General features: G+C 39.3%; 1 protein-coding gene across 2 annotated transcripts in view; it reads left to right on the forward strand.

The window, feature by feature from the left end:
- The window catches only part of CACNA1D (calcium voltage-gated channel subunit alpha1 D), a 1,248,477-nt gene that overhangs the window by 740,119 nt on the left and 483,230 nt on the right, over window positions 1-25,128 (forward strand). For both annotated transcript variants that reach the window (XM_069206436.1, XM_069206437.1), the window contains exons 19-23: window positions 96-231; window positions 3,637-3,766; window positions 6,865-6,924; window positions 13,838-13,944; window positions 17,066-17,153. In XM_069206436.1, coding sequence (XP_069062537.1) covers window positions 96-231; window positions 3,637-3,766; window positions 6,865-6,924; window positions 13,838-13,944; window positions 17,066-17,153 — 521 coding nt within the window. The remainder of the gene's footprint in view (window positions 1-95; window positions 232-3,636; window positions 3,767-6,864; window positions 6,925-13,837; window positions 13,945-17,065; window positions 17,154-25,128) is intronic.

Raw genomic sequence — 25,128 nt, forward strand, 5'->3', positions numbered from 1 at the left:
TGCCTTATAGGTCTCAATAAATCCGTCTATCTGCTGACTGAAATATGTAAGTACTAAAATGTTAATGTCTTAATATTTGTGTATTTAATTTGAAGTGGGAGAAGAGGAGGATGAGGATGAACCAGAAGTACCAACTGGCCCTCGTCCCCGAAGAATATCGGAGCTGAATAAGGAAAAGATTACACCTATTCCTGAGGGGAGTGCCTTTTTCATTTTTAGCAATACCAATCCGTAAGTAACCAACTTTACCAATCTGTTCTTTTTAAGTTTCAGATTTAAATTCAGCTTGTAAGATGATAATTTTTGATGTGCAGTTTAAATAATTGACACAAGCAAATCTGCTGCCATTAGCTTATCATGTCTTTCATTGCAGTGCCATTACAGAAACACTTTCCAGGGACAGTGATTTTTTCTAACATTCTTAATGTCGTCAGCGAACTTAAGTTAATAGTCTTGCCAAAGTTCCATTGGCACAGAGTTGTTTCAAATAAATATCTGTGTTGAAGCTTGTTCATACTGTGCTACTGTCTAAGACGTTTAGATCAAGATTCTAAGAAAGCTAATCCATTTTTGTTCATGGAAGGAAGTTAGAGGGTGTATAGGCTGGAGAAGGGAGAAAATACATGGGGTAGAAGAAGCAAATAAAAAACAGAGAGAGACAATTGGAGAACAAAAGACTAAGTAAAAGATATATAATATGTTACTGTGTTACATGAGATCAACATGAAATTAAAAACAATAGTAAAATATGTATCTTAAAACATGGAGGTCTGGAGACATGGCCTATCGGATAGATCTGCAGACAATGGAACTGGGGAGTCAGGTTCACATCCTGTCCTCTACTCAATATCCTGTGATTCTGGGCAAATCACATAATCTACCTGTTCCCAAAAAAATGCATAATGTCTTGTTCTCATGTAAAGCACTCTAATGCCCTTAATGGCAGAAAACAAAAAAACCTAGGTGTTTACTTGTAGACAATATACTATAAATATAATTGTGTATAGGAAATTTTGAGAATTATTCATGCAAGAATGTTGTCCATAAAACACTTCGAAGCTAGCTCCCTCAAGGTGGTTATTCGACTGACACTGAGATAGTAACTCTTTGAATGACAAAGAATCCAAAGTGCTGCTGAACATACTTCATTCTGAGAAAAATGAAATAGTAGTAGTGGCCGCTAAAAGAACTTGATGGTGGTCAATTGTTCTTTACAACCTACGTACAATGTTGTTAAGGTATTATTATTATATAGACATTATATAAAAAAAAACTTTCATAGAAATGAACTCCAAAAGGAGTGTGAAATACCACATGATTAAAAAAGGTTAAAATGAGGTGTTAGCCTAGGTTTAATGCAGTACTATTTGGAGAGATCTGTCTAGTAGAAAGTAGATGCTTTGTAATTCTAGATACAATAGTAATATTCAGCACTAGTACTAGTTCAGTAAAGATAGACTGGATATAGCCTAGAGTCACTCAACCATAATGGTCACTGGTGTAAAACACAAATAAAATTAATGCTGGTAGCACCGTTAGTTAAAACCTTGTGAATTTGGTGAGAGTGCAAGTTTACATTTTTTATTTGAAGCATTTGCTAAAACAATTTAAAGAAGTAAAGGAAAGAAAACCTGTTGCCACCTAAGCATGGCGGCATATGCTTGCAATATAATTTTTAACTGTGAAAATAAATGAACTATCACATAATAATGTTAATATAACAATAGAAGTACTTCCCATCAGACAGGCAAAGTTAAAATTGGTATAGAAACCCTTTTCAGTTTCATTGCAGATCCTTGGAAAACATAATAGTTTTTGGCACAAAGAAAAGGTGTGATTGTGTCAGACGTCCTCACACATATGAAACTAAGAGCCTGATTTAGAGTTTGACGGACGAGTTACTGTGTCACAAATGTGAGGAACATCCCATCCGCCATATTACAGTTTCCTTAGGTTGTTATGGAATTGTAATACGGAGGACAGGATATCTGTCACGATTGTGACAGAGTGACCCCATTCACTAAACTCTAAATCAGTCCCTAAGTCTAAATTGAGGGGTAAGTCCCAGGGGAAATTTTAAGATTTTGGAATAGACACCTCAACCACTATGTATCGTGCCATGCTTCATCAAAGGCGCTTATCCACACTGTGATATGTGGTACCATCATGGCGGACTCAATTAAAATTGTGAGTTCTTAGATAAATTATCACTAGATATGTAGCAGGGATCCAAGTGAGTAAAAATGTCACAAGGTATTCTGTGAGTACCTATGACATTATTCAAAAGCAGTGTTGGGTACACTTGAGTAACAATGACTTGAATACCCTTAAAGAACCAACATGTTTCAGCCTTCTTCTAAAGACCGTACGGCTATGAGGCCTTCATCAGAGAGCTGCTTGCATCCCTGCCTGTCTACTCGATCATGCCATGCACAGAAATTAATTAAATGAGCCATAAGGCACTCACCTAATGAAAATTCCTTCTAGGAGATAACCTAGGATACAAAAATTAATGAATGAAAACCATTAAATACTTAAATCATGGTTCATAAGACCGGCAGTCAGTCATGAACAATGTTACATTGCACATTCAAAGAAGTGATAGCAAATTGCCCCCTTGATGACATAACTAGTCATTTTAAATTACCAGACACTACAGTGTGAAAAAGAGCCTTCAAATACAGTAAGCAGCAACAAATCGGGAGTGACAATTTAACAGATGAATGGATGAAGAGAGCTGACTTAAAGACCCTCTATGTATGTACATAGGTGTGTATTTTTTTAATTTATGAATTATTTTTATGACAAAAGACTTGGATCTCAAGGCCAGACCTAAAAGGAGAGGCTATACAATGTAGACATGTGTGCCCCAGAAGAAATAATCAAAAGGGTGTGTGCAGTGGTTTTTCTCAGCTGTCAGTCTAAGGGGGCATGCCTATATGCATCAATTGAATCTAAAGCAGACATCTGAAAAGTACATCTTTGATACTCAGCACAAAGATAGGACCAACTGCTTTCTAAAGTCAACCCTGCTAGTTTTCTTTCAGAAGCAGGCAAGCAAAAGTCCACTCTCAGAAGAAAAAGGAGGGCACAGCTAAATAACCAACATGTAGGAATGAAACTATGTCATGGCATCCAGATCCAGTGAAAATAATATTTAAAAACATCTAAAGCATTTTTGCGTGAACATTTACTGACAAATGATGCAAAAATCGTAATTCAAACTTAGATTCACAAGAGCTAAATACCACCTTTTTCAAATGTTTTTTAAAGTCAATATGCAACTGTTATTAGCTCACTGTCTTCACATCAATGGAGAGTTTTACAGATTTATTAATTTTTCTTTGGTTTGCATTTGCATTTAAGATATTTTGTCATACACTACTTTATCCTCCTCCTGTCATAAACTGATTCTTGTAAAGTATTTGCCTAAAATATTTTATTATTTTGAGTAAATATTCTGAATTGTCGACATAAGGTTAAATCAAGCTTCTTCATTTCACTTCACCTAAGTTTCTCCTTTCACCTTTTTACTCTCTCACTAAGGACCTTTACTGTTTTTATGTGATAGTTAAAATGTGCCAAATTAATTTCTGTGCAATATGTCATTTCTCAGTTTCTCTCTCTTTTTTATAGAATTCGAGTTGCCTGTCACAGGCTAATTAATCATCAAATCTTCACCAACCTCATCTTAGTCTTCATTATGCTTAGTAGTGCGTCTCTGGCTGCTGAAGATCCAATTCGTAGTCACTCCTTTCGGAACATTGTAAGCATCAAAAGTGTTTTTTAATGTTCTGCTACCCCAGTTAACATGTGTTATTTTTAACATTTCATTTAGCATTATAAGAAATCTTTTGAAAAGTTGATGGTAAATTTCTTATCTTGTGGGACAAGTTTATGAATCCTTTTCGTTGTAAGTGAGTCACAAATTCGTTCTGCATGAATAGATCCAGTGTCAGGATACTCCTTCGGGAGTGAGTCATCGCACTGTACAAGCTCGGTTAACATACCATAATATCAGTTTGTTAGGATGAAGGAATCATTTTGTGTTCTTTCACATTAATATATTTTATAATTTTCTATTGTTGTTGCTGCTAAGCTGAGCCATAAAGTCAATATTTTTGTGTTCTAAAAAGCAATGCTGCGCAGGTTGGATAACTATAAATCATCATCTAAGGTGAAATGTGTATATTAGGAAGGGTTGGTATGCCATGCTGTCCTCTCTTACCATTTAAACCTAATTCTGATTAATAATGTATTTTTTTAATCTCCCTCTCTTGTAATATTCTCAGATTTCAGAACAAAATCCATGCCTAAGAATGAGTGGCATGTTGTGCAATCAATATTCTTGAGTTCTGTGCTATACTGATTGTCTCCTTATATATAAGGCCAAATGTTCCCTTTTGCCAGTGTCTATCTTTCAGACACATTACAGAAAATAGGGCCTTGTAACAATTTTTACAATGTTATCTAGAACTTATTTTAATGTGAGCTTAATTTTGCAGCATTCTTCTACCGTGATTCACACTGTACCCCCGTTTATAGATGAATCAGAACTGCCCCAAAGCATGGTGCATGGCATATGTTGGCAGTGGCTGGGTCATCATGGCTTCTCTAACTGAGAAACATATAGCACTTCAGCATCTTAGAACAGTTTAGCTTCCTTCAAAGGATGCCTTTGTTGGTGGTCAAACTTTCATCTCACATAAATGCATGTTTTGGATCATGGAGCAGTGTTATCAACCAAGATGCTGTGGGCCTTTAACATCTTTTTTTCTATAATAAGGCAAAATGGTGAAAAACGAGGCATAAGGTCAGAGACCGGGGCAAAATGACAGGACACTTCACTCTTGCACTGGGGCCAAACACAAGAAACCTCCTTGCATAGTGAAGTTAACTTTTTGTTCCATCTCACAACTAACACACTGAGATGGATTCATGGAAATAGGGCCTAAGTACTCCATTCCCAAAACGCTTCTCTCAGATTATTCAGACTGTGCTGAAACATTTATTTTCCTCTCTACTGATAAGACGTCTGATTATTGTTTTTTCAAATACTAGAGCTTTCGGTCTTGGATGTTTTTTTGCAACCTAATTTTCCATAATTATCACCCTGAGACTGCTTATTTCTTTGAAATAGCTCTTGAGGGAATGATCCCCAAGCAAAACATATTTAATTCATAATCAGTGTAATTCGTAATCAAACAAAGCAAATCTTGCTTGATCATGAAATGGCTCTGAGGATTCATCAGACATATTCTAAGTGACTGGCTAGAAGAGGGCTTGGTTTTGAAAACATGATAGAATTGTGTTTTAGTGTAATGATGGAACTTCTTTGGCTGGCAGTCTTTCTGTGGCACCTCTGATATCTTCTGGAAAGGGTGTGTTATTCCTTCTGTCATAAAATTTGGTGTTGAGGCACTTATAGGCTCACACCTTGAGACCGTGTACCTTTGTCAACACTCTCACCATCACATCAGCTGTTGTCATAGACTGTTACAATAGGTTTTTTCCGACATGGGATCTTTGAGGTCTTACCATCCCCTAATTTTCACCGATATTCAATGTAAGAGGATAGACACTTCAGGGAAGAGTCTTCTGCAACATACATCACAAGGTTAAATTGACAAATATGGTTTTACAAACAGTATAAGGATGTCATGAGTACAGCTACAACTTCCTTTGCTATTGGCTAGCCATTTCTGACTTGTCTCCAATTTAATACCCACCTGCATGATGTGCATCACCATGATTTGCAGTATGGTTCATTTTTCTTATTATGTTTAGGCTAAGGTGATGATGAGAAACTGTTTAGGGGCTAAATTCAGTTGTACTAGAAAGTTAGCAAAACAGGGGCCCAATACCCGATTCTTTCAACAGGACTGAAGCTGTTTCTACCACCTAACCGATAAGCATCTTTCTTATATACATGTATAAATGTCATCCAACAAACTTTAATTTTCACTTTTTTAATATCGCGGACTCCCAGTGGTCCATGGACTGAGGGTTAAGAACCACTTAATCTTCTTTAAACTTCTTTTAACTTCTTTAAAGAAACTCAGTGCTGCTTAAGCATTGAACTGAATTGCTTTTCAAATCTGTTTTGCCACGACGTTCATCCCAGGTAATATCATATTAACTGTTGCTGTAATACATAACCATGTTTTGATTAGGTGATACACAGTGAAATAGCATCACTCTGTTTATTCCAAAGATAAAAATGTATTTTGAGTTCAAAGATTTTAAATCATGTATTTACCAAAATAAATAAATTCATACACATTTCTTTTGTCAAGTGCCTAAACAGCCACATTTATAATATCTGCTAAAATCCCGTACCATTGAACCTCTGGGAGATGATTGAACTTAGTAGGAGGGCATGAACGCAAGCCTATGCACTCGAGGATACAACACATTAGTCAAGCATTTAACTGTCTCAAGAGCAAATGGTTTATCAGGCTGTTTACAAATTGTAAATAAAAGGGGATTTTGCAGCATCTCAGATTGTATGAGAGCCTGAGAGGCCATGCAGAATAAATAATTATTTTTAGTATTTCTTCATTGTTGTTCTGCTTTAGCTTGCAGTTTTCTTAATATATTTTATTTAAACTTGATTTTTTTACATGTAGACATGGTAAAAACACATTATTCTTTTGAGTAGGGCTACAGTTATTCAATTGTTATGTTTCATATGCTCAAGAAAAGTGTATCATTTCACTCTAATATTTCACTACCCACTTAAAAACCTAAAGTGTGTTGACACTCAAAAGAAAATTGATGTACGTACATGGAATTTGTCTATGTGTTGCCAATTGAAGGTTTTATGGCTAATATTCTTACTATTACGTGTATTATACCTTGCAGATACTTGGTCACATTGACTATGCTTTCACAGGAATCTTTACTGTTGAAATCCTTTTAAAGGTAATAACATTCTAATGAATCTTCCCTAAAATAAATGGCATTTTGCAATAATTTTGTACACCTTTTATTTGCTCTCCAGGTCCTAGGCTATGCAGACTATGTCTTCACTAGTATGTTTACATTTGAGATCGTTTTGAAGGTAACAGGTTTAACCGCAAGCTTGTTTGGCGGGATTTACCTTGTGTGCCTTTGCCAACCAAAGCAAATTTGAAGTGTTTTTCACCTTTTTTGCTAAATCATTGAAATAAATCCCCATTTGATTGAAAGGATGTCTTTGACTTGTTTGCTGGTTTTGTTTGATTAACCTCAGCGATATTCATGCATGTGACCATCACAATGAATGTGCTCCATTTTTATTCATTGTTTCCTACAGTAATGGACATTTCCTATGCATGTGTTTTTGTCTGTGTTCAACTGTCCCTCAAAACATTAACCCTGTAACTTTCATGTTCATTTAGGATTCTACAGTTTTCACAAACAAATCCATCACTGTAAAATGCAGTTTTTTTTATTGGGTAAACCCCAATAGTTCTTCTAGTTGTTGGATTGTAACTAAGTGCTTCTTTTAGTTTAATTATGTCAGATGTTACTTTCAGGTAGATAATAGCCATATACTTCTTTGAATTAGTCATGTTCAGGTGGTTCTTTTATTTTTGCCACATCAATATGGTTCTTTCAGTTAGGCCAACTATACATGTTTCTCTTATGTTGATCATATCCATTTGCTTCTTTTACTTTGAGTAAATACATGTGGGCCTTTTTGATAGTCCATGTCCATATGGTTGTCCTTGTCACACTGTGTCCAAGTGATTCTTTTAGCTCATCTCATTTAAAACAGCACATGAATATGAATCAACTAGATGAGCCATATGCATATGGTCAAAATAAAAGAACCACATTAAAAGACCAATCTGAAAGCACCACATCTGCATAATCCAACCAAAAGAACCACAAGACTGCTTCACCTATCCTATCAGAACTGTTTGGATTGGTTCAGCTAAACGCACTATATGGAAATAGCAAATGACTATGTGTTTTTTTTTATTTTAATTAAATTGAGGCTTTTTGTTGAGATGGATGATGTCCATGTGGCTTTTTTTTTTTTTTTTAACACTTCCATTAAGTTCTTTTAGTTGAACTATGTCTACGTGGTCTCTTAGTTGGATCATGTCTATATTGTTCTTTTAGTTAAACCATGTACATGTGGCTCTTTTAATTTGACTATGCCCACATGGTTCTTTTATTTTGCTCATGCCTGTGTGGTTCTGTTAGTTGGTTTATGTCTATGCAAATTTTCCATGATGATAAAGTGTAATAATTTCTACAGATTGCAATGATGTATTGCAACAATGGCGTGCACAAAAGCCTAAATAGCTATTTTAAAAAGTTGCCCCCAGGGCACCATTACTTATTGTATCAGGTGACAAGTGCGTGCACCTACTACCAAGCCTAGGCTTTCCTCAGGCATGGTTTTCATTTTGCCCCACTGATTTCCATGTAGAGTGCATTGTTATAATGCTACAATCAATGAAAAAAATATTTTTCTAATTTAAGAATATGCTTCTTTATAGTATAATAGATAATCACAATTTTTGGGGGGAAAATAGAAAAAAAATAATAGAGTAGCATCCAAATTCAAACATGTTACCTTAATAAAGATGAGACGAGAAGACAAATGCATGTGTTGTGGTTCACCTCTTACTGACTGCCTGTTTTTAGTGTGTAGCACGTTACAGGGTATGAGATTGTTACCCCTTATTAAATGTGTAACAGTAAGCAATTGGTGTGTGAGCATGATATACAAAATATGAATTGATTGGATTTTGCATTTTACCATGATAATTTAACATTTCTGTGCAGTTAGTTTTACAGCTGTGAATTGCTTTTCACCATTTGGTTTGGTAAACATTTTGTATACTGATTAAACAATGATGGAACATAGCCTTCTCTTAAAGGAGGAGGGCAAAAATATGTTCCTTTGGGCATTTGAAAAAATATTTTTAAGAGTGCCTTTTTTTAGCATATCTGTACCTGTAACAGTTACTTTTAAAGATGTGTTTGTATACATTGAAATGGGTGAAAACATAACAATATTCTTCTACACTCGATAGAACAGGATTCCCTTTCCGAGCAATGTAATGAATGAGGTGGGAGTTAATCCATCTACCATTATGGGTTTATGGATGCCACAGGTGCTGAAAAGCAAGCTAAAAGAAAACATAATGCTATGTTGGATTTGGTCAAAAGTGTGACTGTGCTGAATATTAATGTTGTGCAGCACCTCCTCAGTAAAGGAAGAATAAGGATGTAGATAGACAGCTAGAACAAAAGCCATCTTATTTCTGTGAAATTAACACCACTGGAAACTTGCACATAGAGCAGATGCTTATTTTTAAATATAATCTCCCCTTTAAATTATATTCAGGTCTGCAGATCAATGATCTTCTATGCAATTAAAAAAAAAACATTCTTTTGACTTTTGTACTGTAATACAGACCCCCTCATATGCCTTTCCAACACTTTCAGGAGATTTTCACATATGGGTTAAGGACCTCATGCCCTCATTTTAATGGAAAGGCATGATATGAATAGTTTTCAGTCTTTCTAAGAAGTCACAGGTCTCATCCATTTGGCATGGGGCATTACTTTCTGGAGATTTTAACATATATTGGTTGAGGAGCTTGTGCCCTCTATTTAATGCCAGAAGCCATGATATGAATAGTTTTCAGTTCTTGTAAGACGTCAAAGGTCTCGTCCATTTGGCACATGGCATTATTAATTTTGTTTTAGTCGTCACAATTATCTAATTTGTTTGAGCCTCAATTTCCCTCTGACCTCCATTTTTTCCTTTTTCTATCCCCGGTTTTGTAGGCACTGTCTTTTCCTCAGACAACACTCTTCAAAACCCTTCCACCCATACCGATTTCGGGTTCAGGAATTTTAATCTCTTCCAATAACCTCAGCAATCCTGCTTGCCATCTGACCCATTGAAACCATGTAGTAGAAAATTATTGTAATACTCTAATTTTGTTGTTGTTAAACAGTTTAAGAATGCATTTACTAGATTTGTTTTGCTCCTGATGTTGTTTCTGCTAAAAGGTGATTATGGCAATTCGAGAAAACCTGAGGGATAGCTTATGATTCTGAGGCCAACTGCCTCTATTAACATCAATTCCTTTCAGGGCAGAAAAGAGAAAACAATTTGCCCAGAAAATGTCTTCAGATGAAAATTGTCCTAAAATGTTGTATTCAACTATTTAGAGGTTGTTTAACCAATCAGCTCTACTCAGAACCGGCAACATTTCTATTCAATTCTCATATGACAAAGTGAAAATGATGAGAGAAAAGAGAAATGGAATGTACTTCTGTTGACCTGTGCTGCTCAGTCGGGTCCTGGAGGCAGATTCTACATCTGTTTGCAAAGTCTCCTTAACATATTTAGAGTCGGTTACGAACAGTAGCCAACACTCAGATTTACCCACTGATGCTCGCACTGGTAAAAATCGGAAAAGTGTAAATAAATATGTAAGTCTACTAATTCAATGTATTCTCAATGTCTCTCTATCTACTCGGATCATTTAGCCTGAATATAAGACAGAACTTGTTACACCCCTCTTGAAAAACTGCTCTGCCTCCTTAGTAACCTTCTACTTTCTGCCCCTTCTCACTGCTCAGCTAGCACTCCAAACTCCTGGAAAGAGCAGTCATGTGTTGACTGTAGGAATATATGAGGGTCATACTTTGTCTTGACTCCATCAGTCAGGATTTCACCCTAACTACAACACAAAGCTACTGGTAGTTTGTAAATTCAATACAAACTCAGAACTATCCTGGATAAGACAGTTTTGGAGCTCTGGCCCTATTGGAGTTGTTGTTGTATTTGAACACAGTGGACGGCCAGGTGTTTATAAGTGTGTGGGCTTTAAAAGTGTCTTTTATCTGAGTTGGGAAGAAATTGGCCCAACTTGGTTATTTAACCTTAGACCATACATTGGGCCCTGAAATGTGACTGTGAAGCAACAGGCTTGTGATCTGCTTGGCCAGGGCCTGAAGGTTTTCATGAATGATGACATTACTCATACTGGGAGATTTTCAAGGTGGTGCAGGATCAGACCTCGGATACTTACAGAAGCAATCCATGGCCTCACAAAGTAGATGAACAGTAACTGCCTAATGTGAAACCACTTGTGCATTAGAATAGGACGATATTGAGTTCTTGTCTCACAGTATTTTTCCTTGCAGTGGAAATGAAGTCAGTCAGTTGACATTAGCTAACCTCAATGACAGTGAAACACACTTTCCTGGCCTAATTGTGTGGGCACCAAGGACTGCCAAGCTGGTTTTGGTGGTGAATATCCAAATCCCTGATGCCTAAAGGTACTTCATAAAATGCATCATGAAATCTGCAGCAGAAGTTAAAGGAACTGCCTTTGGGAAATGCTTAATACAAAACTGAAACCTGACAGTGAATTTTAATCTCCTGAATTTGTAGACTACTAGAGGAGAGGTGTGGCAGTGGGAAACCATAGCTAAAGTAGTAATCGATATATGGTCTGAGGTGTTCTAAAGTCTGGCAGAACACAGGACTGCCCCTTATTTGAAACTAAATTAAATCTTTCTGGAACTGAAGTCTAAACCAAAATAACTGTTTACTAGGTGTATTCTAAACCATACGGTGGGTAAGCACAAATACAATTTGAATGGGCTTCAATTCAGAATAAGCCTAATTTTTGTTTGTTGTGCTGTTTTGTATAAATCGTAGTCCTCAATTGACTTTCTGCCCATTTGTTCTGTCTTATGCTCTGGTGTTCAGAAAGAAAGGCACTTTGGAGTTTTATGGTATGCCCTTTGAAAGAAAGACAATTTCCGACATAGTCAGTTACTTAAGTGTACTCTGTAGGGGCTAAATCCTGGTTGGTACCTTTGGAGAGTTACATATCACCCCTAGATGGGTACCACATATATTAAGTGTTTTCCCCATGATATCCAATTGGTCATCTTGTAGAAGCATTAGATCACTTTTGTAGGGAATTGTGCTAAACTTAATTGCTCAAACATAGGATGTTATTGTAGGTCTGAAAAGCCCTCAGTATAGTATATCAGACTTCTGGCAAAGATATTGATTCTGCCATAATTTTAAAAGAGATTAGTTAGTACTGAGAGTAGTGGTACTGTTACATTAACTGGACAAAGCATACAGTTCATTCTGGATTACATTCCTTTCTAGTCCAGCTCCTCAGAGTTACTAATTGCTGCATCTTGAGGTCTCAGTCTTTTGTCTTAAATTTGGATTATAAAGTTCTAGTCCCAGTGATATACCGAAGCCTACATAATGCCACAGCACTCTTCTGGATGGGCTGATGGTGTAATAGAATTTGGCCAGAGTGCCACAGAATGTATGCCCCTTTACTTCTAAGCATCTGTATCAGTGCATTTGTTGCTTAACCAATTTGTTGCACATAATTTTCATGTCGATTGAGCAATGGTTCCTTGTTAAAGCTCGCATTTGCATGTACCTCAGGCAGTTGTGCAATGAAGGCCTGGGAATTGTGCATGCACGTTGAATTAGGATCTTTGATTCATCAAGGAGCCACAGGAATTTTGAGGCAGATGTTTCTTTTGTTAGAGGGCTAGTCTCACTTCCTGGTTTTGCGCTTATGTATGTCTGCCAATATACTTTGTGTACAAGATATGCAATAGAACAAGACAGTTGTCTGGTCAGCGCCGCTTGATGGTTCGTTTGCAGTATTGGAACAATTTTTCCAAGCAGAATTAGCTGCAAGCTGATCTCTGTAAACCACACATACTTACTTGAGTGTTGAAGATCAGGTCAACCCCAAAGATGTGCAAAAAATGGGGGCTATCACAATGGTTGTTGTCACATTCTTTTGCACCTATAGCACTTGAATTTCTATTTTGGTACTGTTCGTGTGCATTAAATGGTTCCTCATCCAGTAATAAGTATGACTCCCTTTCATCACAAGGTCTTGATTGTGTTTTCCATGCATATCTTAAACTGAAATTAGTGGACTATAGCACAAATGTATAGCCTCATGTGTATGTTGAAAGGCAATGGTGACAAAGCTGACCCTGATGATGCTCCACTAGTGATCGTCACCATCTTTACACCGTCTTTGAAGAAACAAATAATCCTCCTCAAGGGTGTACAGAATTCCCAGATGTCGCAGTGCTGCATCCTTTCTTTCAGTGTTACTGGCGGATGGATGATGTGTGAGGGCAGATGATAAGATTGGTGTGAGGCCAGTTATCTCTGCTAGAACATGAGTATCCAAAACAGAACCACCTGAGCCTTGGTAGGCACTGTTGAAAATTATTTTCAGTTGATGTGATACGAGGTCAGAATCTTATAACAGTGTTAAACAAGCTGTTGGTAATTCTTTTCCCTCTGATTATCATACCTGCCTCTGGTAGGGATTAATACCTTAATTTACTCTATTATTTGCCATTCTGCTCTTGAACTTGGTGGAACGGATTGTAACTAAGATATGAACGTCCCTCAGGATTTATGTATATAGGACTAGGAAAAGAGAGGGAGGCATATGCAGACCGCTGGCTTATAATAGAGCTTTTATTAGAAGTGGACAAAACTGCAATCAAGTAGAAAATCCAGTTTTTGTACTCCTTTTGAATAATGAACTATCGAGAAAATGAGTTGCATAGTGTTATATTCTTTAATGATCATCTCACGCTTGATACAAAGAATACATCTTTTCAGACTGTGCTGACATTTGTGTTACGATGATTAATTAGGTACACTAAAGAATGCAGAAGCAGAAAGACTTAATTCTATTATTACAGAAAGGTGTTGATAGACAGGTGTCTATTTTATTTTATTTTATTTGAATTGATATAGAGCAGCAAACTATATATTTTTTTCAATTTCCTATTTTAGATGACAACCTTTGGAGCATTTCTCCACAAAGGATCTTTCTGTAGGAATTATTTTAATTTGCTGGATTTGCTTGTTGTTGGAGTTTCCCTAGTGTCATTTGGAATTCAGTAAGTATAAAACAACTTTTGCATGTTATTTCTTGTTGTAAGTATTTTTTAAGGTTGTAAAATAAGTAGGTGAATACAGTACATATCAAATAAACGTCATCGGCAATACGATATGTGCAAGTATTGTACTATGATAAACGTAACTCCTAAAGCAAGTTCTTGCATTATGATTAAAAAGGATATAAAATACTGAAATTAAGAATAAATGTGAAGATGAAGGAAAACTAAGAAAATGTTACAATGTATTGCTTCCAAATCTTAAAATATTTTTTTGATGCAGATATGTTCAATGTGGTTAAAGGTACTGTGTTTAGGGAGTAAGGAACTAAAGGCTAGATATGCAGAGCATTTTACGGTTGCAAACAGCCCAGTTTGCAGAATCAGTCCATTTGTCCATAGCGATTTGTTGACAAGTTTCCGAATCGCAATTTGGGTTTGCGACCAAAAACAGAATCGCTATGTGTTCAGGGCATGTTCAAGACGTCCCTTCCAAATCAGGAATCTTAATGGTATATATTAATGTTTTCCAACCGAAATGCAGTGAGTTGGTGGTAACCCATTCACAAATAGGAAGGAGTCCCATTGGAACCCTTGCATTTGAGAATGTTTAACAAAATATTTTCCGAGAGCAGGCAGTGGTCCAATGGTACCACTGCCTACTCTTAAAAAATAAAAATGAAACATTTGAAACATGTAATTTTTTTTACATAGCTCATTTTCCTTTAGGGAAAACCGGCTATATATATATGTATATATTGCTTTTTTTAAAGCAATCACAGACACAGTGGTCTGCTGATTTCAGCAGGCCCCCATCCCTGTGATGGTAGCGATTCCTAGTAGGTCACAAATTGCAACATACCTCCTTAGGGCCAGATGTAGGAAAGCTTTAGCGACTCGCAAACAGCGAAAAACACCGTTTGCGAGTCGCTAAAGCCCATCTGGTATGTAGAAATGCATTTTGTGAGTCGGAACCGAGTCGCAAAATGCATTTCAGAGTCGCAAATAGGAAGGGGTGTTCCCTTCCTATTTGCGAGTTGCACTGGTATGCAATTCCATTTGCGACCGCGAAAGCGGTCGCAAATGGACTCACAGTTACCATCCACTTGAAGTGGATGGTAACCCAGTCGCAAACGGGAAGGGGTCCCCATGGGATCCCTTCCCCTTTGTGACTGGACCAAAAAATAATTTTTCAGAGCAGGCAGTGGTCCAATGGACCACTACCTGCCCTGAAAAATACTGAAACAAAAGGTTTCGGTTTATTTTTCAAAGTGCCACTCGTTTTCCTTTAAGGAAAACGGGTTGCACTTTGAAAACAAAAAAACTGCTTTATTTAAAAGCAGTCACGGACATGGAGGTCTGCTGACTACAGCAGGCCTCCATCCCCGTGAGTGCCCTGACTCGCTATGGGGTCGCAAATTGCGACCCACCTCATTAATATTAATGAGGTGGGTCTTTGCGACCCCATAGTGACTCGCAGAAGGTGTCTGAGACACCTTTCTGCATCCCACATTGCGACTTGAAATTTGCGAGTCGCAGGGACTCGCAAATTGCAAGTCTCAATTTGGGAAGTTGCTACATCTGGCCCTTAATGTTCATGTGGTAGGTCTATTTGCGACCCACCATAAATCTATAATTTGGAAATAAGGGCCAGATATATCTTTAGTACATTCGTAATAATGATTCCCAAATACCAATTCGCCAAAACATTGCTCTTTCGAAACCGCTATTACGAATGTTAGTACATCTGGCCCAAGCAGCAGTCAGTTAATTCTCATAGATATTACTTTGGTGCCAGTGAGGCGTAATAAATTACAAACATGTGGCCAAGTAGTTCAGACAGGAAAACTCATATGAGGTAGGTTCTAAAATCAATATGGTTGCCCCCCACCTCACCACAAAGGCAAGTTAAGACAATGCAATAGAAAGCATTATGGCTTTAATAGCGGTTAAAATAGGTGGCTTAAGCATTTTCATCAATCTCTTTTTCTCAGTCTTGCTAAGGAGAAGGGGCATGCTCAAAACGTAGATTGATGAGCTTTCTGTCCATAAGACCAAAGAGGCTTTAACAGGTTGAAACTCTTCTGTTTGCTTCTGTTCCTCTTTTGGGGGAGGTCAAGACTGATGGTTATCAAGAGAAAACAGTACAATCTGCAGACTACTGACCTGATATGTTTTGGTCAATAGATTCTTTGCTTTTCCTAGGGCCAGTTACCCATACCTTGAAACAACAACTAATTTCTGTGTTGTTCGTGAAGCCCCCCTCCCCCGCACCTCTACATCCTCCCCCCAATCTTGGCCCAGGAATATGTAAGGAACATAAATTACATAACACACAGAAGTGGATAGTTTTGTTGATGTCAGACTTTTGTATGTTCTTCTGTTTAGCTCATCGGTCGCCTCCCCGGTTGTCTGTTAGCTCTCAGATGTAGAAAACATCTAGGCAAAACACCTTGAAAGCATTACTCATTGATTAGTAGTAACTTGTTGTTGCTTGTATCGCTTCTATCGAGTCAAATTGCTGTAAGTACCAGGTTTTGCTATTTGACAATAAAATGATGCTCGGTCTGCTTTGCAGGGATTTGAGCACATGACCTTCTGTTTTCTGAAGGTGTCACAAGTGTGCATGTAACTCGCTGACCCATTGTCAACTACATGTAATCAAACGTCTTTAAAGCATTTCTATAAATCAAGTGTTTCTCAGTGAGTCTCATAGTCAGGAGAGATCATACCACAGTGAAAGTGCTCAAACTGAACTTGTCCAGCTGATAGGCTCTTCTTAAATTTCGATATGTTGACGTTGCATTAGATAGTAGTCTACAGAGACCTTGCCAGCTGATAATAGCATGGTTCTTTGAGTACGGTTGGCGCAGTGTCCTACACTGTTAGCTTTAATTTACCAATTTCAGCTACAAGCAGCTTGAGCAATGCCCACCGTTCAGTGGCGTCCCTCAAGCTCATGTAATAAGATGTTTTCAGAATACCAGTTATATGATTTTTAAGTACCTCTTATATGCAAGTGTGCATTGAGTTTCTAGAATTATAATGGCCAAATATGTTTTTCAAACTGCATTTTATGCATGCAGCCATATTTTTACTATATACTTTATTCTAATTTTTTCAGGTCAAGTGCCATATCAGTTGTGAAAATTCTCAGAGTTTTGAGAGTTCTGCGACCCCTGAGAGCAATAAACAGAGCTAAAGGACTAAAGGTTTGGGATTGTTAAAATTTCTAATCATGATTTTTCTTATTTCAGAAATAATTATGCCAATCAAGAGTAATTTTAAATAATAAGATGTTTTATTTATAACTTGGCGGGTGAACTTCTTTCATCCAGGATAGTGGAGGGATGTACCCTCTGTCCTGGAGGAATGCAGCCTGCCAACTTTAGAGGTCTTTGCTGTGTGGGTGCTATTAGTTTTTCAGAATTGTATTAAGTATACAAAAAACGTTGCTATTCACATGCAAAATTCTGAATGGATCACACAACTTCCATATTGCTCCCGTAAATACAAAAAAAACAGTATTCTTTTAATTCGCAATGATTATCACTCTGGAATAGAAACCCCCTGGTCCCACTTATCTAGAAGTCAACTTTGTATTTCGGACCCAAATAGATATGTGGGGGGGGGGTATGAGAGGTGGAGCAAAAACACAGAATGAAGTACGTTGGAAAACTCAGTTGCTTCCCTCCGGTCCAATGAGACAACAATATCGTACCCGCGTCAAAATGGTAAACGGTGCCCAAGCATAGCAAATACAATTTCTATTTATAAACTCAGGCCTTGGTTTCCTTTTTTTCTTTTTTTCCGCCAATTACTGCCTGATTAATCTACATCTAGATGTCTGTCTTTCTTTTATAATTATCTTTTATTCGTGGATATCCCCAGTTATCATTCAGCTCTTTTATAGCTTCCTTCAGTGGGAAATGTGTACTCCCAACTTCCCCCTTTCTCTCATTCCCTACTCAGACCCTTTGGTCTCCTGTCCTTGTACCTTGCCTTAATATTACCCTGTTATCCTTTTCCCTACCAACTCCTTTTCACTCCCTGCCTGCTACACTAAAATTAGAAACATAATATTCTCTTTTCTCACTTACCTATTCCTTTTCATCTTTGTTGCTGTTGTTTTATGATCCTCCACAGAGTTTTTTCAGATTTTTCTCCTCTGTCCACCTCCCTCCCTTCCTTATCCACTGTTTATGATTTTGGTTTAGATGTCATGTTATAATTAGGAAACTGAATTTTGCAACCCTAACTCTATCTCTTTTATTTACGTTTTTACCTATTCTAATTTTTTTAATGAAAAAAGAATGTTGGGAACACACGTCCGGTTCCTTTTTTTTGAGGAGGCGTGAAAAGTTGTGCTAAAGTTCTTGTTCAACTTCAGATCTGATGTATGTTACTGGGTCCATGATTTTTTTGCCTTTCTCAATATTTTGAAGTTTTTAAAAATTGAACCATTGACTACTTGCGAGGATGGTTTCACGAACTTGAAATTCACAGAATTCGTATTTCTTGGAAACTACAATGCATGGAGAACATCACTGATGACCTTACCCTAATTTCTGGTTTCTGTGTCATCTATAGTAAAGAAACATGCAGTATTTTCTTAGGTGGGAGAAATGGCAAGCCGTGCAGAGAATTGGAAACCTATAACCAACAACTTAAGGTTGGCTTGTTGGATATGTAGTAGGGGGAGGTACACAGTGTTTTCACATTTACACTGCCGTTGTAGTGGGAGAAACGCTTACTTACAGTTTGGTTGAAAGTAATTGAAATACGGAGAGGCGCGTAACAGTCATTGTGTAAAATAAGGTAAGTGGAGGTAAAGAAAGAATCCGAGAAATTGAACTCGAGCACAGGGTAATTTAGAATGGTCCTGAAACACAGAACTCCATAAAATGTGTTAATAGTCTAGATAAATCATGTAATTGCCAAGGCGTGGATGATGTCCAGGAGCAAAACAGGTAAAATAGAGCAGGTATTTCAATGCTTAAATTCAATTGAGGTCTGCTAGCTATAGAAGAAGAGTTTGAAAAGAAGAAAGGTCAAATAATGTAAGTAAGTCAAGTCAGGTGTCTGTCAAGTACCTCTCAGAGTTATAATTCTCTTCGAGGCATACTAACAATCCATAGAGGCATACTAACAATCCATCTTCCACTTTTCAAGGCACAGGTTGGTAAGATTTATTAGAGTGAGCAGAACATCTTACAGTTTAACACCATTTCTCCATGCTGCAATGGCCTCTCATTCAAGTCCAAAGCATCTGTAAAATGCCTTGGCTAACCCGCAACACCATTCTTCTCATGTCCCCTGATTCTCACTCATACACTGAATTATTCAGGAAGTACCCACGCTCTACACAGCTTTGAGTCTTGGCTACTTGAAATGTCAGCAGTATTCAAACAAAGGTTTAATACTGCTGCTCTTCTTCTCCAAAGGGCACCTGCGATTTAGAACTCTCTCACATCTTCATTCTAAACCCCCACATGCGGTCCTTTCAGAAAAAGAACCAACAATTCTTCTACTCCCATGCCATTTTCAGTAACAATAATTTGCAATTGTCTCAAATAGTTATGGAATTTTTCTTATTCAATTTTCTGATGCATATTTTCCTGACACCCTAATTAAAACTGTATTTTGCTATCATCTAACTTTAGTAACATAGGGCCTCAATTAAAAAATGAGGGTCAGCCCACCCGCCACCAGGGCAACAAAGTAAATTATTTAGTTGCCTTGGAAAACGTGCCAACTGTCAAATTTTAAAATGTCTGTCAGCCTGGCAGACATTTTAAGCATTGACAGGAACTGCTGTCACTGCAGTCAATGCATTGTAACTTTGCAGAATGGCTCATTCAAAACATGATTGAGCTGTATGGCAAAGTTACAATTTTATTTTTCTTTGCAAAAAGAAAATCCCAAAGTGTGATTTTCTTTTAAAAATAAAAAAATAATAAAAAAACAATGCCCCCACCCCCTTTTGCCATGAGAGTTTCTTCACATTGCAGGGTCTGGGAGTATTGAGCACTCTTAAGTGCCCCTTACCGTCAGGGATTTCCTGGTAGTAAGGGGCATTGAAAAAACTGCTATATTTTGCCCCTTCTAAATTAGGTGGGCGGACATGTATCCAAATCTCCAACAGCACTTACTCCATGGGCTGTCTGAGAAGTCTGACTGTTGTGGAGATGAGCAGTGTTAGAAATGGGGTTTTTGGTTGGCAGTCAGGTTACCCCCTGTCCAAGCAAAAGCCCTCACTCTAGTCAGGGTAAGTCACACACAATCCAAGATTATCCTGTGCCCACCCTCTGGTAGCTTGGCATGAGCAGTCAGGCTTAACTTAGAAGGCAATGTGTAAAGTATTTGTGCAATAAATCATACAATACCACCATATAGCACCACACAAATACACCACACAGTGTTTAGAAAAATATATAATATTTATCAGGATAATTGTAGGTCAAAAAGAATAAAGTTGCAATGGGAAATTGTAGAGATATCACTGAAAAGTGATATAAAGTGTCTTAAGTCTTTAGAATATAAACAAAGTCTCTTTCAAGCACAAGTACCTGGTTTAGAGTGGAAAAATCTCCTCAGAGGGCCACAAAAGAAGAGGTGCGTGGAAAAAGGGTGTGTGTGTCGATTTCTCCCCAACACACGGACTTGTGTCGTTATTTTCCACGCGGGGAAGTCGGACAGTCTCTTTCTGTGGATCGCGGGGATTACCAGATGTCCCGTGTCTGTGCGTGGATTTTCCTGCTTGTTTTCCGGCTGCGGGGCTGCGCGTTGAAATTACGATCTCACGGCAGGCGTCGCGCCGATTTCTCCTCTAGAGGTCGGGCGGCGTTGTCCTTGCGAAGCCGTGCGTCGGATTTCCAGTCGTCCCCAGAGCGTCGCGTTGATCAGTGTCGGTGTGCGATGTTTTTCTCGCCGCGGAACAAGCTGTGCGTCGAAATATTCGGCGCACGGAGCGTCCAAGTGAAAAAGGGAAGTCTTTTTGGTCCTGAGACTTCAGGGAACAGGAGGCAAGCTCTATCCAAGCCCTTGGAGAGCACTTTCACAGCCAGACAAGAGTTCAGCAAGGCAGCAGGCCAACAGCAAGGCAGCAGTCCTTTGTAGAAAGCAGACAGGTGAGTACTTTGAGCAGCCAGGCAGTTCTTCTTGGCAGGATGTAGTTTCTGGTTCAGGTTTCTTCTCCAGCAAGTGTCTGATGAGGTAGGGCAGAGGCCCTGTTTTATACCCAAATGTGCCTTTGAAGTGGGGGAGACTTCAAAGAGTGGCTAAGAAGTGCACCAGGTCCCTTTCAGTTCAATCATGTCTGCCAGGGTCCCAGTAGGGGGTGTGGCAGTCCTTTGTGTGAGAGCAGACCCTCCACCCTCCCAGCCCAGGAAGACCCATTCAAAATGCAGATGTATGCAAGTGAGGCTGAGTACCCTGTGTTTGTGGTGTGTCTGAGTGAATGCACAAGGAGCTGTCAACCAAGCCCAGCCAGACGTGGATTGTAATGCACAGTAAGATTTAAGTGCAAAGAAATGCTCACTTTCTAAAAGTGGCATTTCTAGAATAGTAATATTAAATCCGACTTCACCAGTCAGCAGGATTTTGTATTACCATTCTGGCCATACTAAATATGACCTTCCTGCTCCTTTCAGAGCAGCAGCTGCCATTTCAACAGTGTAGGAGGGCAGCCCCAATGTTAGCCTATGAAGGGAGCAGGCCTCACAGTAGTGTAAAAACGAATTTAGGAGTTTTACACTATCAGGACATATAACTACACAGGTATATGTCCTGCCTTTTACCTACACAGCACCCTACTCTAGGGGTTACCTAGGGCACACATTAAGGGTGACTTATATGTAGAAAAGGGGGAGTTCTAGGCTTGGCAAGTACTTTTAAATGCCAAGTCGAGGTGGCAGTGAAACTGCACACACAGGCCTTGCAATGGCAAGCCTGAGACAAGGTTAAGGGGGCTACTTAAGTGGGTGGCACAACCAGTGCTGCAGGTCCACTAGTAGCATTTAATCTACAGGCCCTAGGCACATGTAGTGCACATTACTAGGGGCTTATAAGTAGATTAAATAGTCCAATCAGGTATGATCCAAAGTTACCATGTTTAAAAAAAGGAAGAGAGCATATGCACTTTAGCGCTGGTTAGCAGTGGTAAAGTGCGCAGAGTCTAAAAGCCAGCAAAACAGGGTCCAAAAAGTGGAGGGAGGCAGGCAAAAAGTTAGGGGTGACCACCCTAAGGAATGTCAGGTCTAACAAGCAGTTTTCTTCTTTCTCAAACTATTGTCTGTGTCAACCAAAATAGGGTAGGTGGACCACAATATTTTTGGGGAGGGAAATCTTTTACCATTATAATGGGGTTTTCTTTCTACCTACTTTCAGATCTGGCCCATAGTGTCCCAGTGTATTTGGCCAATTTATATTTCTTTGGAGTCCTGCTTTTTTTCTGCTATTTTCTTTTTTTTGTTATATTTATTTTATTAATTTAAACAACAGCTCAACAGTATCAAATGCCTTATGGGCATCCAAACTGGCCAGAGCGCAAGGCCCCTCTCCTTTCGTGGCTTGTTCAGTGATTAGAATACTTTAACAACACAAAAAGTTGATGGACTGAGTGATGAAACTGTTCAAACACTCACCTCCAGTCCCAGATCTGGGTTTAATCCATTGTTCCTCTGCTGACGATGCCACCCCACTTTGGACCCAGCCATATACAAATCAGTCTTGACCCTACTCCCCTTGGGAACAGTCCAGCTCAAACTGCCAGGCCAGGCCCTCTCTGGACCAGAAAAAACATCATAGGAGCAGTATCGGGGTGTCACCCCTTATCAGCCACGCTAACTTAAATCCAATAGCACAGTGAGCAAGGGGTCCACTTCTGGGCATATCCTGGCTACGTAGGGCGACTTTTGCAACACAAAAAAATAGACGGAGTGCTGAAACTTTTCAAACACTTACCCCCAGTCACAGACCTGGGTTTAATTTATCGTTCTGTTAACCATGTCAACCCAGTTTGGACCCAGCCATATGCAAATCAGTCTTGACCTCACACCCCATGGGAACAGTCCAGCCCAAACTGCCAGGTCAGGTTCTCCCTGGACTGGAAACAAGCATCCTTGGACCTGTTTTGGGGTTGACCCTCATCAGCCAGACTAGCCTGAGTCCAGTGGCACAGTGAGCAAGGGACCCACATCTGGGCATACCCTTGCCACTTAGGGCGATTTTAGCAACACAGAAGGTTGATGAACGACGTGCTGAAACTTTCCAAACACTCACCCTTAGTCACAGATATGCATTTAATCGATTGTTCTTCTGCTCACCATGCCACCCCACTTAGGAACCAGCCATATGCATATCAATTTTGACCCTGCTCCCCATGGCAACAATCCAGCCCGAACTGTTAGGCTCCTACTCAAGAACTGCGGCTATTCCTGCCTCATCGCTTCAACCCTAATATGCATATAATGCTGAGTACAACTGCACAAACTGGCCCAGCACATCATCCTAAGCCATCAGGATCCTCTCCTGTCGCGTTCCTAAGGGATATAACAGCACTTCCACCCCTCCATGCCAACAGCCGGACAGGTGTATCACACTGCTAATACAGTGTTTCTGTGTAAGTGCAGTAATCATGCGTCCCTAATGTTTTCCATGCCTTATCTAGATCATCCCGTAATTTTTGTTGAACTTCCCAAATCGCATCTGTGTGTGGAGCTTGCCTGTCTCTGTCCGCCAGCTGTTGTTCCAGGAGTATGATCTTGTCCCACAGTGATCTCTGCATTCTATATTCAGTGGCCATACATTTCCCCCATAAGGTCTGCTTGAGGGCCTCCCATACCACGCCAGCAGATTAGACCAACCCTGTGTTAGGAGCCTTGTACTCCTGTATTGCCTCCCTGGTGTCCTCACTGAATGCCTGATCATTAAACGCTCAGGACTGAAAAGCCGCTGTGGCACCAGAGCCACATAGGTCAGGCCCTGCAGCTCTGCCGCAAGTGGTGCGTGGTCCAATAGAGTTCGATCTAGATTCTGGACTGCCCTGAAATGTGCAGCCTGTTCTGGGTGTATAAACAGGTAGGAGATTCTGGAAAATGTCCCATGTGGTGGGCAATAGAAAGAGTAACCGCATTTCTGCCCAAGCGATGTCTGCCATAGTTTCAGCAGATTCAGAGTGTCTATACCTTCTAACAGCGTCCTTGAGGACTTGCCCAGTGGGCAGGCATTAGGCCTCAAACTATACAGCTCCTTATTCAGCACAGAATTACAGTCTCCCATCCAAATGATGTTGTAATGTGCCTATGGTGTCAATAGGAGTACCACTCCCTCAAAGAAATCCAGTTTATCAATATTAGGTGATAAGTGTTCAAAGTACCATGGGTTTATCACCAATTTCCCCCACCACTCCAGTATAGTGGCCATCTGCTTCCTTTAGTTCACTATCCACTTTAAGGGCTATGCTAGCATCCACCAATGTGCAGAGAAGCTCCTCCCACTTAGCTTGTATCTTCATATGCTCCTGCAGTAACAGGTATGATTCCTGTAGCATTACTATTCTCTTCCAGGTGATCCTCATCAATAGCCATAAGTACTGAATAATATATATATATATATGGCAAATGCGCAAGTTATAATTACCTTAGGGCATGAGTTATAGTGACTTGAAAAAACTCTAGCTATAACTGCTGAGTTTCTATGGTTTTGTATAAGTAAATTAAGAACCTAACTATAACGTCCCTGTAAACTTTGTTTTTTTCAGTGAATTTCTGTGTTTTTAATGTAAAGAAATTGTATTTACTATACGTTAATCCAACCACCGACGGCAGGCATTGGCCGCAGTCAGGCCCTGCAGCCATGCCCTTATAAGGACCCAACCCTGCACTGCCCACGGCCTTTGGCTGTGTGCAGCGGGGGTTGGCCACAGGGCCTGTCTCTGTCAGTGGGTGTGTGAGTGTCTTGGTAGGTCTGAAAGTGGGTGTGTTAGTCTATAACTGACTCTCTGCTGAGACTCCTGCCCTGCCAATTGGTATCCTATCCAGTCCCTGGTCACCTAAAAGGTGAACTTGTCAGACAAGAGCTGAAAATCCACTCACATAACGCCTTGCGGGGAAATTTTCAACGCACCATCTGCAACGTGGCTGATAAACGACACGCTGCCGCCTTCGTGGCTAAAACCGATGCTCC

Source organism: Pleurodeles waltl, chromosome 9, assembly GCF_031143425.1.
Source record: "Pleurodeles waltl isolate 20211129_DDA chromosome 9, aPleWal1.hap1.20221129, whole genome shotgun sequence".
Lineage (NCBI taxonomy): Eukaryota > Metazoa > Chordata > Amphibia > Caudata > Salamandridae > Pleurodeles > Pleurodeles waltl.